The sequence below is a fragment of the Odocoileus virginianus genome, chromosome 33, assembly GCF_023699985.2.
Source record: "Odocoileus virginianus isolate 20LAN1187 ecotype Illinois chromosome 33, Ovbor_1.2, whole genome shotgun sequence".
NCBI lineage: Eukaryota > Metazoa > Chordata > Mammalia > Artiodactyla > Cervidae > Odocoileus > Odocoileus virginianus.
Genome location: NC_069706.1, coordinates 34,198,105 through 34,214,542, shown reverse-complemented (window position 1 = coordinate 34,214,542; position 16,438 = coordinate 34,198,105). Strand labels below are relative to the sequence as shown.

Sequence of the window (16,438 nt, the reverse complement as noted above, 5' to 3'; positions counted from 1 at the left end):
TTTCTATAGAAAGCATCTTGTTCAGACCCATGGTGTCTGTCTAGGGAGACTGAGGCACTCTGGAGGGAAAATGATTTGCTCACGACCACACAGACAACTAGAGCCTGACTGTCTGGTCACAGTGATGACCACGAGAGTCCTGAGAGCAAACACTTGTGGCTCATGAGTCTGATTGAATACAGTTTTCCCTTGGTCTCCACAGGGCACGGGTTTCAAGGGCCCTGTGTTAGCTCTTCAGTCGTGCCCGACTCTTTGCAACCCCATGGACTGCAGCCCACCAGGCTCCTCTATCCACGGGATTTTCCAGGCAAGAATACTGGAGTGGGTAGTCATTTCCTTCTCCAGGAGATCCTCTAGTCCCAGGGATCGAACCCAGGTCTCCTGCACTGCAGGCAGATTCTTTACCCACGGAGCTACCAGGGAAGCCCAAGGGCCCTGCAGATACCCAAATCCGCGGTTACGCTGCTGCTAAGTCACTTCAGTCATGTCTGACTCTTTGTGAGCCTATAGACTGTAGACCAGGGATCGAACCCAGGTCTCCCGCATTGCAGGCAGATTCTTCACCATCTGAGCCACCAAAGAAGCCCAAGAACATTGGAGAAGGTAGCCTCTCCCTTCTCCAGGGGATCTTCCTGACCCAGGAACCAAATCCAGGTCTCCTGCATTGTAGGCGGATTCTTTACCAGCTATGCTACCCAGGAAGCCCTCAGACTTGCTAGACCCTTATATAAAATGGTGTAGTCTCTTGATGAGGGTGAAGGAGGAGAGTGAAAGAGCCAGCTTAAGACTAAATCCTTAAAAAACAACAACAACAACACTAAGATCATGGCATCTGGCCCCATCACTGCGTGGCAAATAGAAGGGGAAAAGATGAAAGATTTCCTCTTCTTAGGCTCCAAAATCACTGCAGGTGGTGCCTGCGACTGGGTGGCTGAACAACAGCAGCCTCCTGCTCTGCCCTTTGTATTCGCAGGTGACCAATCTGTGAATCTTGTATCTGGGATTCAATCAACTGTGATGTGATTGGTTGGTTGCATCCAGAGATGCAGAACCTACAGATACGGAGCCCTGACTGTGCTCAACAGGAAGGGAAGGGGAATCTTCCAGTGATGGATCTCCTTGAGACTCCTTTCCCAATCACGACAGGCTCTCTGAAGTCAAGAGGAGGCAGCGACCAAGATCCGGGAGAGAAAAAGCAGGACTCCCGAGGGAGACGTGAAGGACAGGAGCAGTGACCACGAGGAGCTGGGTGCTCTGGAGAAGGGAGTGGGTTCAGGAAACCGGGGCTCACAAAGTGGGGGGTGGGCAGAGGCAGGAAGCGTTTCTAGGTGGCCTCCAGCCTGCAAGGGGGTAGAAAGTGGTGCTTAGGACTGCGACTGCCTTGCAAGCTCTTTGAAGGCACATCAAACACGTCCCAGAAGAGACCCAGAGAAGCTTCTGAATGAAGCTGAGCTGGTGGAGGGGAAGGCAGTTATCCCCTGGCCCCCACCCCCACCCCCCAACCACACTAAGGTCCTTCTGTTGCTCTTCCTTCACACTCTGCATCACTCCCCACTGGCCCTTTCAGTCGCCCCAAACGACCCAGAAGGGCATGGGAAGGGTTCTGGGCCCTAACTGATCCAAGCAAGCCAAGAGCCCCACTGCCTTCCTGCTCACCAAGCCCGCTGAGGCCGCCCTGGGTGACTCAGATAGAGAGACATGTAGAGAAGGCCTGCTTTCATATGGTAAGGAAGTAAGAGTGGTCAGCGACTTGGGACGTCCCTGGCTCCCCGATGGCAAATTCCATCTGTGTTGCATCACTGGGCTGCTTCATTCCTGGGACCTCCGCCACCCACAGGTTCCCCACTGACCCAGGGTCATCGTCTCTCTGGGCGTCTGCCTGGCTCAGTAAATGGGTTGTGTCCAGAGCCAGGATGCAGATTCGAGCAGGAACATCTACTTCAAGAACCTTGGGGGGTGGGGGGAGGCTACAGAAAGAACAGACCTAGAAGAACATGAAAGCCCATGAAGAGAGCATAACAGAGATAGGATGGATGCCTCAGCAGAAAGGGTTGCTGCCCAGCGATGGAGATGGGTGGAGAGGGGATGGGGACATTGTCACCCCTTCCCGTCCTGGGCTCTGTGACCTGCCCCCCTCTGACCCACCCCAACCGTGCTGCCCTCTGCTTATCCCTCACAACCCAGCATCAGTCCCTCTTCCTCCAGGAAGCCCTCCCTCCACATTCAGAGCTACACCCTGATAGCCCGAGTCTTACCGCTTTGTATACAGATGGTTTGACAGATGGTTCTAATTTAACCATTACATATATATTAATCTGTCCCAGGACGTGGGTCTGTGCCTCTGGGGAAGGAAGAATCCTGTGTTTCTCTGAATCAAATCACGGAGTGTTGATTGTCAATAACTGGCAATTTCGGGGAAGACTCACGTAGCAGGAGGGTAAAATTAAGCAGAATGTGTCCAGAGAAAAGTGCTAAAGGCAGGCTCAGGAATGCAGGGAATGAGGAACGAGTTCTGGGAAAGAGGAAAGAAGTGAATCAGAGTTAGACCTCAGTGTGCGTGGAGAGAGAAGTGGGAGGAGGTTGGGATCAGGCTAGGGTGGTCCTTGGTGGGTCCGGGGTCTCCCAGGCCTGCGCTACCTCATTCTGACAGCCACTGGTGAGCTCTGCGGGGACACCTACCCCAGAAATCGCTCATGCCATCTGCCCCAGGCTTCCTCCTGTGACCACACTGGGTCCCATTTGCTCCCTCTGCTTCTTTCTCCCAAGAGAACAGGCACTTTCTTGTCCTGGGGGCCGGGGAGGGTCTCTGGGGCCCATTGAACACATTGTAAGAGGCCCTGCCAAGAGAATACTGTCCCCCAGTGACCTTCCCCCAGACAAATGAGGATAAATGAGACATGGCGATGGCCACAGCAAAGTGAAGGATAAGCACAGAAATGACTGTAAGGAAAGGGAATTCGTGTAAAAGGGGTTCAATTGTTACGGAGTGTTAGAGAGGAATCAAAAAGACACAGGGGATGAGGGTAGCATAGAAGGGGCCAAAGAACCAAGACTAGAAGAGTAGGTCAAACTCAGCCTAGCTTTTACGAGCTGATAAAACAAGCCCCCCTACTTCCTGGTATGTTGGAGGGTTCAAGACATGGGTCACGTATCCGTGGGGTCCACATGTGACCCTGCAGCCCAGAGAGGAAAATCTTCCCAGGATCTAAAGCCTGAAAGGGGCCTTCCCTGACAGTCTAGTGGTTTAGAATCTGCCTGCCAATGCAGGGGACACAGGTTCTATCTGTGGTCCGAGAACTAAGATCTCAGATGTTATTGAGCAACTAAGCCCTTGCCCCCCAACTACTGAAGCCCGCGCTCTAGAGCCCATGAGCCACCACAATGAGAAGCCCGCGCACCCCAACCGGAGAGTAGCCCCCACTTTGTCACAAGTAGAGCAAAAGAAGCCCGCACAGCAGCGAAGACCCAGCACAGCCAAAAATAAGCAAACAGTTTAAAAAAATAACAAAGCTTGCAAAATCAGCCAGAGGAGAGCATGTCAGGACTCAAGTGAAATCGGGAGCTGGCCTGAAATGGACAGAGGGGCTGGCAGCCTTTCTCTTGGGTAACCAGCCAGTCCGCTTCCTAAAACCTTCCATCCACTCTGCTTATCACTGAGAGAAGTCAAAATATGTAACCCAGGCACTTGCCTAAGGCAAGAATTAACAGCTCAAGTTGTCTGGGTTTCTGTCGTGCTTCTTAACATGCCAGACACTTACAGTATTTCATTTCATCTTCTCACAACAACACTGAAGGGTGGGAATCGGTGTCTGTCTAATGAAAAACTTTTGTCTACCTATCTACCTGCACATAAAAACCCCGAGGCCCACAAAGTTCAGTTTTGCCCAAAGACGCATAACTAGCTAAGTGTCAGAGCCCTGACCAGGCCAGGCCAATGGACACTACTGTCCTCTCACTTATGGGAGGTCGCTGTGTGGCCTCACACATATCACCCTGCAGATTCAAAGGAACGGACCAGATGGTTCTTAGAGCCCTCCTGCTCTGAGACTCTGTGATGTAAGTGGAGAAGAAAAGCTTCCCATGGCGGAGGCATGCAGGTTTTTCTGTTTCGGGAATGTAAGATAGATGGTGAGAGGTGGGGGCCGGAGAAGGCAGAAAGGAGAGGGGCTCCATGGAATAGGACTGGGGGAGCAAATGAGGCTTGGCGCCACTGTGCGGAGGGACCCTGGATGGGCCGAGACTGTCCCAGGACTGTGATCTTCAATGAGAAGAGGCTGACACAGAGCCCTGGCCTCTGCTCACTCTTTCGAAGCAGGGAGAGTGGGGCTGGCTAGAGCCCAGCCCAAACACAGGCTATTTTGGGCCTTGTGATGTTTGGAGAGCAACCAGGCCAGAAATAGCGCTGTGAATTAGCAGGACCCCAGCCTCTTGCCACCCCCGGCTCTCCCAGTGAAATCACCAAGAATCGGGAGGCCGGCTCCAACATTCCAGGCAGCCTGTGTAACTGACAGGAGGCCCCTCCTCTCCCCGCAGGAAGGCCTGGAGCAGAGCCTTTGACTGTAAAAGGGATTCTGCACATGAGGGAGAGGGAGAGGGAAAGAGGGACTGAGTCACGGACAGCAGAGTGGGAGAACGGGGAGAGATCTCAGGGGGCTGAGACTAGAGGAGATCACCGCAGGGTGGGGGGTAGGTAATGAGGGTCCCCAGAATGGAGGTCCCAGGATGGAGGAGTGAGCAGAAGCGATAAGAGCAGGGGAGTCTCGGAAGCAGAGAAAGGGAAAGTGAAAAAGCGGCGGGTGACTGGGACTCAGAGAGCAAACAGGGACAGCGGAAGAGCAGAGAGCAAAGAGGGCAGCCAGAGGGCAGGAGGTGAAGAGCTGGAGGGGAGACTCAAGGCAACAAGGGAACCAGGGCTGCAGGGGTGGGAGGGGGCGGGGGCGGGCCTGGGGACAGTCACGGAAACCTTGCGTCTGGTCTTGTCACGAACCACCTGCTGAAGCGCAGTTGGAAACAGCTTTCCTAGTTAGCTACAACTGGAACTTCCCCGAGAAATCCACAGCAGTGTAACTCATCCTCTTATCTCTGATTCTCCCGGACAGAGATCAGTTATTTCAACAGCAGGGACTTTTGACCCCTTACAAAAGAGCCAAGGCTTAAAAGAAGTGATGGGGTCATAGCTGTTAGTTTGGGAGATCAGGGAAAGGATAGAAAGTGACATCCCCTTGAGTCAGGCTAGGTTCTGAGGATATTGCCGGGAGGTCTACTTTAGGGCCTGCTTCCCCGGTGGCTCAGTGGTAAAGAATTCGCCTGCGAAACAAGAGTGTCAGGGGATGCGAGTTTGATCCCTGGGTCGGAAGATCCCCTGGAGGAGGACATGGCAACCCACTCCAGTATTCTTGCCTGGAGAATCCCATGGACAGAGGAGCCTGGTGGGCTCCAGTCCACAGGGTCACAAAGAGTCAGACACAACTGAGCACTCATGCATGTACTGCTTTGGGACAGTGGGCCATTGGGCTGCCCCTGTGGTGGGGAAGGTCTCCCCAGGGCAGACCGGGGGGAGGCGAGGCCATTTCACAGAGAGGAGCAGCAGGGGCCACAATCAAGTCTGAGTTCAGATCATATGGTGGCCCCAGCTGCTCAGAAAGACAAAAGGACACCATCAGAAAACCCAGCATGGGACCCAGTTCCACTAGACTTTGCCTCCACTTCCAATCCACACCCAAACACTTAGAAGGTTTCCCCGGTGTGGGAAATGACCCCTTAGTAAGTCAGCGCTTTCTGTTTCCAAAGTAGAAATGTGCCCCTTTTCTCCCCAGCAGGACACAGAGCTGTTCCCAGGAGCTGCCCAGGAATGGAGTGGCTTTTCTGGAATGACCTCAGAATCATTCAGGTCCAGGGATGGGGACAGAAGTGGTCACGTCCTTGGCAGGGCCCAGGTGGTCCCAGAAAACAGCAGGGCCTTTGTGGCTGAGGCCTGGCAAGGAGACAGCAGTAGCCCACGAAGGGAGGGATGAGGTTCACCTGAATGGCTGGGGAGGCCGGGCAGCGGGGCGCCTGGAGGGCAGGTCCTGCTGCCTCTGGACCTGCTGCTCTTCCAACCTGGGGCTTGACACTCCCAACCCAGACTCCCAGGACCCTGTCCCCCTGTGGTCCCCAAGGGTGTAGGGCAAGTCACTGGGGCCTTTCTGGGAGTCGGAGATGGCTTGGGGATCGGACTTCTGCTTTCTCCATCCGAGAGACAGCAGACATAACTGCTCTTCCTCCTCGCGGCTAACCACTTTCTCAGGGACTCTGAACCAGACTAAGAAAGAAAGACATAAACAAGAAGCAGTGACAGATGAACAGTCTGGTCCTGGGAACGGGTCAGTGACCCTAACTTTCCAGCTGAGGTTTCCCCTTCTCTCCCGGTTACCCGCACCCCCACCTGGATCCCAGGAGCAACGGAGAAAACAAAGGCGGAGGCAGAGTGAAAACGGGTGAAAACCAGCTGTGGTTGCCCTTGGTATCTGTTTACTGAAAAAATCCAAAACAAACATCCCGACACATCCACCCACTTCAGCTTCCTGTGATGCTGCTGTCCGCTGTCTCCATGGATACCCCCAGTTGAATCCCACCACCCACACAAAGCATGACAGTGTGTGGACCCTCAAGTCAAGGGCACCCAGCCCCCCAGGACCCCTTCAGCCCCACCCTGTCCATGACATCCAGCTACACAGTCCAGGGTGCCTGACCCCACCAGCAGCCCAGTCTTACTCACTAGCCTCTAGCCAATATCCATCATCTGTAGAATCCTTGGGTTACTTTTTACCCCAAACTCCAGTGCCTTAGCAGCACACTCCACAAACCCGGCCATGAATTAACGCTCTTAATCTCATCCCTCCTCTTGCCACTCGAGCCCTCTCAATGTCTGCATCTGGAGGAAAAGGTGAAGGGGTATTCCTCCGCAGCCGCAGCAGGCAGTTCAGAGAAGTGAAGCCTACACACTGAGGGCTTTATCCCCGGCCAAGGCTTTACCCTTCTGCCCCGGGAAGCCACCACCCCACCCAGCACACCTCAAAACCCAGCCAGACAGAGCTGTTGACACAAAGAGAGCCCCGGGGGCACCAGGAGAGTCTGGACACGTGGGGGAGTCAGCTGTGCATCACCCGACGGCGGCCGGGCGGGCGGGCACTTGGCAGAAAAGAGAAAGACGGGAGAGAATCCTCACGTCCTAGACAGTCAAAACCCAGACAATCAACAAGGCACGCTCCGTGCCCTCTGGCTTCTGGGATGCAGCCACAAGGAGGGTGGGGTGTTCTCCCCAGTTTAACCAGAGCACCAGGCTGATGGACAAGGAATTTGTAGGATCTTTAGCTTCTTTGATAACTATGCGCTGGTCTGATTCTCCCAAGGACAAAGAGGAAGTGTAAACTCTCCCCACGCTGAGCTCTGGGAAAGGTAAACACTGGGTGCCAGGGGTCAAACTGGCTTAACATCCTGAGATCGAGGGCAGCAAGATCAAGGGCAGCCCCGGGGCCCAGGGCAACCAGGGTTGGCTCAATTGTTCCAGAGCCCTCTCTCTCTCTCTCTCTCTCTCACGTACACACACGGATGAGTCCCACAGAGGGAGGCCCTGAGGGGGCCCCCCGGCCGTTCAGACAGATTTCCCCAGCCAAAAACTGGGCGGGGCCGAACCATGAGTTAATCGACTTCCGGCCCACAGCTGGTATAAAGGGAGGCAGCAGCCTGCACTGGAGCAGAGCTGCGACTGGGTGAAGGGCCAAGAGCACGGTCCAGAGAGCCACACCCCCTCTTCAGCCGAGGCAGGGCTACCAGCGTCAACACCCGCAGCTGCAGCAGGAACAAACCGCCCATCCCAAGGCACTTTGAGAAATTCAGGTAAGAGCAAAGCCAACCCTCTCCAGCTCCGTACCTCCGGCTAAGGCAGAGAGCTCCCATCTGCAGAGTCCCTTCTGTCCGTGGTCCCCAGTGTTCCTCTTTCTTCCCCCGACCTGGAGACCTGCAGCCCTGAGTTGACTCCCGCGGTGATCACACGGGAGTGGGGAAGATGGTCAGGATGCCCCAACAATCCCACCACCCAGAAGCAAGGGCCTCGCCTCTCTAGGACCCTCTCCATGGAAGACATTCCTACCTTCCCAGCTCAGGAAAGGGGTTTTTCACGCCTGCTAACTTGAATAAAACAACAATTGTTGAAGGCATTAGAAAAGAATTAGGAAGCATCGTGTAAATCACAGATGTTATTGTAATTTAGCATTTCAGCCTCCTGGAAGGGAAGGGAGGTGCCACCGGGCTCCAGATTCCCACAGATGAAAACACACTCAAGATTCCCCAGGGTTGAGACAGACGGGGAAAAGGCTCAGGATCTAAACCCACCGCGGTTTCTATCTTGCCCACTTGTTCACGTATCACAGGCCAGCGGCAAACACAGGAGCCTGGCCGTGGCTGGGCTGCCATCACCCCTCCTCCCTCTCTGTCCTTTCAGAACTATCCACTTCATCCAATCTTTTCCCACTGATTCCAGGATGCGGATGTCTCTGGTCTCTGCCTGCCTCGCCCTGGGCCTGGCCCTCACCTTTGGTGAGGGGTCTGCCTCCTACCAGCGCCAGACTCCGGCAGCCAGCCTGGCCACAGACTTTGGAGTGAAGGTGTTTCAGCAGGTGGTGCAGGCCTCCAAGGACCGCAACGTGGTTTTCTCACCCTATGGGGTGGCCTCAGTCCTGGCCATGCTGCAGCTGACCACAGGAGGAGAAACCCGACGGCAGATCCAAGAGGCAATGCAATTCAAGATTGAAGGTGAGAGACGACGGGGCGGAGGGGGAGGCGGGCACTCAGGGAGTCTTCCCAGGACAGGGGTGTAACTGACCAGAAGCAGAGGGAGGGCTGACCCCGGCTTAGTGGGCCAACTCCTGTCCCGCCAGCCCACAGGGACGGACCGCTGCATCTTCTTCCCACCACATCCTGTGTCCTTTGGCTCCTGGCTAGTCACAAGGTGTATGAGCCAGCGGATCCGGTGTAAGATGGCCCTGCCTGCACTTTGTGATCTTAACCCCTCAGAACCTCAGTTTTCTCACCTGCAAATTGGGGACAATCAGAGTATCCACCACATGGGGCTGTTGTAAGGATTAACTCCAAAATGATGCATGTCAAAGGCCTACCTAGCATAACTATTATTGTTATTAAAAGAAGACGGTTAGGGTTTATAACTTAAAAACAGATAAAAATATTCTAAGCGAAAGCAAGGGTTAGGACCTGTGCTTTTTGAGGAAAAGAGGGAGATGCAGGAGAGATTAAGATTTGGAATGAAATCTCCCTTCAGAGACCCTTGGGGGAGCAGAAGAGTCCTGTCCTTGTGGGCAGGTTTGGGGGAAGTTGGCCCTGCTGGGAGCCCTGGGTTCAAGGGGAGCTTAATGTGTCTTTTTCTCCCTGTTTTGGCCCAGAGAAGGGCATGGCCCCTGCCCTCCACCGACTGTACAAGGAGCTCATGGGGCCATGGAACAAGGATGAGATCAGCACGGCCGATGCCATCTTCGTGCAGCGGGACCTAGAATTGGTCCATGGTTTCATGCCCAACTTCTTCAGGCTGTTCCGTACCACGGTCAAGCAGGTTGACTTCTCTGAAGTGGAGAGAGCCAGGTTCATCATCAATGACTGGGTGAAAAGACACACGAAAGGTGAGCAGGTAGAGAAAAGAGGCCAGTCCCAAGGACCTGCAGAGATTGGGATCCAAGTCTCAAGGGTCCTGACCCCTCCCTTCCAGCACCTTCTGCTCTGTAGACAGACGGTAAAGTGCTTTAAGAATCAAAGCATCTTGTTTTTTCCATAATTAGACTTGCCCTCTGAACCACCTCTAAAGGCATCCCTAAAAAGTACTATGAGATGTTATAAGAACAGTAATAACCCATGGCAGGGGGAAAACACAGTCCTTCAAGATTACAGCTTAGGGAACAAAGAAAGGGGAAACTTACATTTCCAGGTCTGATCCTAGACAGGATCCCAGGACCAAGACAGTGTGGTGAGCCGGGGAAGGCTTTCTGAGACACTTAGGAAGATGGAACTGGTTGAAAGCAGTTAGACTGGGTTCACTAAACCTTACCCAGTCTGTCTTCTGATGGGATCCCTTCTGACACACATCCATTTGAGGACTGGGAGCTCAAGGGAACCATCTAAAAGGATTAAAACAATATCAGCCTCCTGATCACCTTGATTTCCCATAGGCATGATCAGCGACTTACTTGGTGAAGGGGCTGTGGACCAGCTGACACGCCTGGTCCTGGTGAACGCCCTCTACTTCAACGGCCAGTGGAAGATGCCCTTCCCAGAGTCGAACACCCACCACCGCCTCTTCCACAAGTCCGACGGCAGCACTGTCTCTGTGCCCATGATGGCTCAGACCAACAAGTTCAACTACAGTAAGTGCAAGACTCTCCCTTCCTCAGGTCCCACAGTGACTGATCCTCATCCCTGGGGTGGTCCCCTCCAAGGGAGGAGAAACCCTGGAACACACCCCAGCTGTGACGAAGACTTCCCAAGTAGGAGACACGGGGATTATCAGAGCAGCAGAAAGTAGCTTATATCTTGTGCAAGATGAAGCTGAAATCCAGAAATTACCTGAGGATCCCACTTGACCATCTGATACCATCTCTCATCTTCATGTGGTTCTGGTGTGATAACCTGGGCTTTCAAATCCTCCTGGGGAAGAGCTATGTGAAAGCTGAGATTCAGGAGGTTGGGATCGGAATAAATTAATAGCTGGAGACTGGGGAAAAGGGTGTGAAGGTAAAGATGGCCAACCAGAGACAGAGAACCCCCAGAAGACACTGTGAATTGGCAGAAGAGAAGGCAAATGGAAAGAAACAATGAACAGGGGAGTGGTGGTCCTGGTGGGTGGGTGGGGAGCCTCAAAAGCTAGGATGGAGAGTTGGCTTTCAGAGAGGATGGAGGGGCCTGGAGGACTAACGGGAAAGCCAACGCCGGGTTAGAATCAACAGGAGCTGGAGTTATTGCCAATGCTCCATCTTGGTGTCTTTCCCAGCTGAGTTTACCACCCCCGACGGCCGTTACTACGACATCCTGGAATTGCCCTACCACGGGAACACTCTCAGCATGTTCATTGCTGCCCCCTATGAAAAAGAGGTGCCGCTCTCTGCCCTCACCAGCATTCTGGATGCTGAGCTCATCAGCCAGTGGAAAGGGAATATGACCAGACTGACCCGCCTCCTGATTCTGCCCAAGTAAGCCACCCTTTGCTCTAGTCCCTTCTGCCTCCTCCCTCCCCTCTCCTCTGGCTCCCTGCTGTTGCCACACACACCACCCCACACCACACCACCCCCTCCCCCCGCCATGTGGAGTTTCCCAAACCTGACGTCTGTAGGGCAGGGAGCTGCTGCGTGGGTGCAGATGGGACACACTCTGGCCTGGGTTTGATTAAGATTCTGCTCATCTTCCCTCTGTCGGTGGAGGGCAGCGGGGGTGGGGGTGGGGGTGGGGTTGTTTTTAGAGACCATGCCACGCCCACCACCCCCTGAATACCCAGCAAAAGCTAGCCAGAGGAAGAGCTGGAGAGATGATAGGAGGTGGGAGGGCCAGGGAATACATTGGTCATCACCCTTTTATGAATACCCCTCACTCCCACCTCCATCTCTTCAAGTCAACATTCACACAATGGAGACAAAAGGAATCACTTGTGCAGATGAAGCAAGCCTGAACTCTGGCTTCTAGCTGGCTTGCCATGAAGCAGATTTTAAAAATTCTTCTGCAGAAGTGAAGAGGGTGCTGGAGGCTGAGACTGGGTCCATTACAGAATTGTGGGGAAGCCTCCCACTATGCCGACCCCACATTTCCAGATGCCATAATGCCAGGCTTAGGGAAAGAGGACAATTTAGTTGGTTAGACGCCCTCTCTCTCTCTCTCTCTCTCTCTCTCAAAGAACGGAGGTAATTAGTCGTGCCCTGGTGGGAGGCAGAACGAGCTCCCCAAAGCTTCGCTGCTGGAGTCCTCTTTGGACTCAACTCTCAGAAACACAAGCTACAGACCAGATCTCTGTTCAGCTAGCCTTTGCAGGGGAGCTTGCCCTTCCCCACTCCCGCCCCAGTGAGACTGAACACAATTGTGCTGCAACCACCGCCTCATTTGAGGAAAGTAATTAGTCAGAGGTTTGAGGGGGTGGGGAGCTTGCAGAAGAAATGTTCCTTAGTATCAGAATCTTTCCAGCAAGGAGAGAGACCTTGCCAACAGATTTGAAAGAAAAACAAGCCTCCCACTTCTGCGTTCACATCAGTCCCCCTCCTGTCATGTGTGTGTAGCGGGGCAGGGGTACCTGGTAAGGCTAGACGTGGCCTGAGCTGGAGCTGTGTCCTGCTGCTGTCTGTAGGTTCTCCCTGGAGACTGAAATTGACCTCAGGAGGCCGCTGGAGAACCTGGGAATGACCGACATGTTTAGGCCAAGCCAGGCGGACTTCTCCAGGCTTTCAGGTTAGAGGTGCCTTTCCTTTTCCTCCCCTGGTGGACAGTGGGGTCTCCCGGAGGACAGAGGTGCTTCCCCTCCCCACTCCTCAGGACCAAGGCTAATGCGCTCTGGGGTCCGCCTTCATTTCAGATCAAGAGTTTCTGTACGTGTCGCAGGCGCTGCAGAAAGTGAAGATCGAGGTGAATGAGAGTGGCACGCTGGCGTCCTCCTCCACAGGTGAGTTGGGCTCAGGTGAGACCTGGTGAGTCTCAGCCCCAGGCTTCCACGAGGGGCCATGATCTAGTACCCACACCCAGGGTGCACCGGGAAGACCCCACTGCCCCGGTCTATCTACCAGGCCTCCCCGGGTAGAACAGGGCTTCCTGTGTGGAGAGCATTACCTGATCCCACTAGAAAATGGGCCCACTTTCCCCGGGACCCCTGTCCCTCGCCCCTGGCTCTGAAGTCCCCCTGAATGGGAGGTCCTGGCTTGCTCTCAGAGCGGCCAGTCGACTTAAAGGTGCTGGCTTCCGACGTGCCTTGAGTTTAGATAAACCTGACTTCGAGTGAGTGGGCTTCCCTTGTGGTTCAGATGGTAAAGAATCCGCCTGCAGTGCAGGAGACCTGGGTTCAATCCCTGGGTTGGGAAGATCCCCTGGAGAAGGGAAAGGCTACCCACTCCAGGATTCTGGCCTGGAGAATTCCATGGACTGTATAGTCCACAGGGTCGCAAAGAGTTGGACACAACTGAGCGACTTTCTCTTTCACTACTCGAGCGAGTAGCTGCTAGATCTCCACCCAACTGCCTTGGAGGACACCTTGACACTTTTAGGGTTCACATTACGGGCACATGAGCTCAGTTGCTCTGCGGTTTGTGGAATGCTCCCGGACCAGGGATCAAACCCATGTCCCCTGCATTGGCAGGCAGAGTCTCATGCACTGTGCCACCAGGGAAGTCCCTGCTATGATTATTTGGCTTCCCAGGTGGCACAGTGGTAAAGAATCTGCCTGCCAATGCAGGAGACGCAGGTTCGATCCCTGGATTGGGAAGATCCCCTGGAGTAGAAAATGGCAACCCACTCCAGTATTCTTGCCTGGAAAATCCCATCAAAACAGAAGCCTGGTGGGCTACAGCCCGTGGGGTCACAAAGAGTCAGATATGACTGAGCACACACAACAAAGCCTCCCAAACCACCCCACTCCCCAGCGCTGGTGTCACTGAGTCACTTGTGACCGATCCAGGCGCCAGCGCCCATGTCCCTCTGTTCTAAGATTCTGTCCTGTCTCTTCCAGCCCTTATAGTCTCAGCCCGAATGGCCCCTGAGGAAATCATCATGGACAGACCTTTCCTCTTCGTGGTGCGGCACAACCCCACAGGTAAGCCGGGGACCCGAGAGACCCCGCCACTCTCGGCCCCCCTCCCCATTCTCCTGGACTCAGGTACCATCCACGCAGGTGTAGACGCCCCCACCTTCCCCAAGAGGACTCCAGGCAATGAATCACGGCTGTGTTCCCCTTCCACTTCTTGGAGGGGAGTGCTCTCTCCAGACAGGGTGCTTGTCTGTCCCTCAGTCCCAGCTTAGTCACTAGAGCAGCTGGGCCTCTGAACACTCATTCATATCCCCATTATCTCAGTTCATCCATAAACACCCAGCTGGGTGAGCTGTCCCCCATCTCCCCCCACTTCTCATCTCCTGTGATGCTTCCATCCTCAGGAACCGTCCTGTTCATGGGCCAAGTGATGGAACCCTGACCGTGGGGAAGGCAGCCCTCATCTGGGACAGAACTGGAGATGTCCAAGAGGAAGAAAGTCCAGAGCAAAGAATTTTTATTAATTCATTTTTCTGGAAAAAGAGAAGATGTTTATTTATTTTTTTCCATGGTAAATTCTTTCGAATCTGCCTCTTAGGCCTAACTTTGGGCTCTCTCAGGAGGGGCAAAGAGGACCTTTTGAGTTAAACCCTCCAATGGAGACCCTGGGAGAGACTGGGAGGCGTAACACCCAGCCAGCCTTCCAACTGGACTGCAGGACTCCCAGGACCGCTGGCCCAGCTGCTTCTGCCCATCGCTCTGCCTGTTCGGGTCTTGGGTCCTGGATCCCACCGAGGCCCTGGTAGGATGGCACCACAAGGCTTACATGAAGGAGCGTTTGTGTGCTCGCTAGAACTGTGTTCCGGTCACGTTGCCGTCACTCTTGCACGGTCTGCCACTGCTGAGAAGGCTGACAGCAGGCCCGAGAAAGCCAAGGCAAGAAACACTCTCTCATGCCAAGGTCCATCCTCCCCCAGCTCCGAGGTTCGAGACCCACGCAGGCCTGGCTGCTCCCTCCCCAGGAAACAGTGTGCATATATTATTTTGGAGTGTAGGTGACTTGTTTACTCAGAGAAGCAGGTTTCTGCTTCACACACACCTTATGTTGCAGAAACAGAAGGAGAGAGACGAGGTGTGTGCCTGGCTCTTGGCTCCCGTCTCCTGGTGGGGAGGGTGAGATGCCAGGGGTGTGCCTGAATATTTATCACATCCTTGTCCTTGTGCGCTTGGGAGAGAGAAAGGTCTACCGAGAAGGCATGTTGTTTAACCGTGTTCACCGTGGGTCTATGTCCCTGCATCTCAGGGGAGGCCTCTTGACTGTCCCTCCCCTCGCCCAGGTGGCAAGCCTCCCGGGGCTCACGCTGCCACCTGGTGGTGGCCCAACGCCCCCGCGCCTCTCCTTCCCTCGATTTTCCACCCGATGGAGCCGCGTCCCTGGCAGGACCATCCAACTTCGGCTCACTTTCAGAGACCGAAAGGATGTGGCGGGTGAAGGGAGACGGAGAGGTTTCAAAATTTTCCAATATATTTAGGAGCAGGAGCACAAGGGGCTCCACGACCTAGCAGGACAGAACTTTCCCCAATTACAGGGTGACTCACAGCCACGCTGGTGACTCACTCCAATGTGTCATTTCCGGCTGCTGTGTGTGAGCGGTGGACACGTGAGAGAGAGAGAAAGAGACAGCGTGCTCGGGCTCAATTACCTCCGGCAGATAATCTTTCTGAAAGCCAGCTAGCTGAGGGGGTACAGAGGGAGGACCGACTGATTGAAGAACTGCACATAGATGTCGAATGAATGTAACCTAATACAACCCTAATCATCCCGCTGTGCCCTTCAGTGAAAAATCTTCCTTCTTTGTGCGTATGTTGTTTTTTTCCTTTTTTCATGATGCACTGGACAATGACAGCCACACTCAGTACCCCCACTTGTGGGGTCCATGGCTCTTGAAATTGCTTTTTCACTTTTGATATAGAAGCAAGTAAAAATTAAAAAAAAAAAGTTTAAAAAAAAATAATAAATAAATAAAAAGAATATTCCAAAATAGTCCTTGGCCTTGACTTTCCTTGTTTACCACAGCACAAAATCCAGACCCTATCAGTTCACAGACCTGATGAAACACACACTGGCAACGGGCAAGGCATACTGTGCCCTGGGCTCCACAGGGCTGGCCGCCGGGGCCCGCAAGAAGAACCCGGGGACACTGTGTAGGATGTACTTCCCCCTTTAGGCATCATCCTCGAAAAGAAAAGAGGGACTTCCTTGGTAGTCCAGTGGTTAAGACTCTGTGCTTCCACTGTAGGGGGCATGGGTTCCATCCCTGGTTGGGGAAGATCCCACATGGCAGCCTGACATGGGCAAAAAAAAGGAAAGAGGGTTCCCCAGACACCTGCCACCCACCCAGACACCCCTTTTCACTGTCCCTGTCACTTCCCATTCTGTTCATTTCCTTCCCCATCAAATGTTCCCATCCTCCCCACACCTACCCCACTCCCCATTTCTCAAAACACAAATTAAATCCATTTCCTCCACTGTGGATTCCCAGTGGATCCAGTCAACATCGTCACTGTCTACTTGGAAAGTACTCACCTTCCTTTTTCCTGGTGTGTAAGAGTGCTTGCATGCATGTATGCCCTTTAATTTGGGGTGTGTGTGTTATCCTCCCCACTGCCGATATCAGGTTC

The 16,438-nt window shown here is 53.8% G+C and overlaps 1 protein-coding gene across 1 annotated transcript; it reads left to right on the top strand.

Annotated features, from left to right (window-relative positions):
• The first annotated feature begins 7,725 nt into the window (after positions 1-7,725).
• Positions 7,726-14,611, top strand: SERPINE1 (serpin family E member 1). Its single transcript, XM_020876060.2, has 9 exons — positions 7,726-7,878; positions 8,522-8,793; positions 9,438-9,671; positions 10,215-10,409; positions 11,033-11,231; positions 12,371-12,471; positions 12,596-12,682; positions 13,739-13,822; positions 14,161-14,611. The coding sequence occupies exons 2-9, from the start codon at positions 8,523-8,525 to the stop codon at positions 14,196-14,198; spliced, it is 1,209 nt and encodes a 402-aa protein (XP_020731719.2). The 5' UTR covers positions 7,726-7,878; position 8,522; the 3' UTR covers positions 14,199-14,611.
• Positions 14,612-16,438: the final 1,827 nt, after the last annotated feature.

Coding starts and splice junctions, on each gene's coding strand:
- SERPINE1 (XM_020876060.2), top strand. CDS start 8,523: ATGCGGATGTCTCTGGTCTCTGCCTGCCTCGCCCTGGGCCTGGCCCTC. Junction 10,410..11,032: donor GACCAACAAGTTCAACTACA/GTAAGTGCAAGA, acceptor TGTCTTTCCCAG/CTGAGTTTACCACCCCCGAC. Junction 12,683..13,738: donor GCTGGCGTCCTCCTCCACAG/GTGAGTTGGGCT, acceptor TGTCTCTTCCAG/CCCTTATAGTCTCAGCCCGA.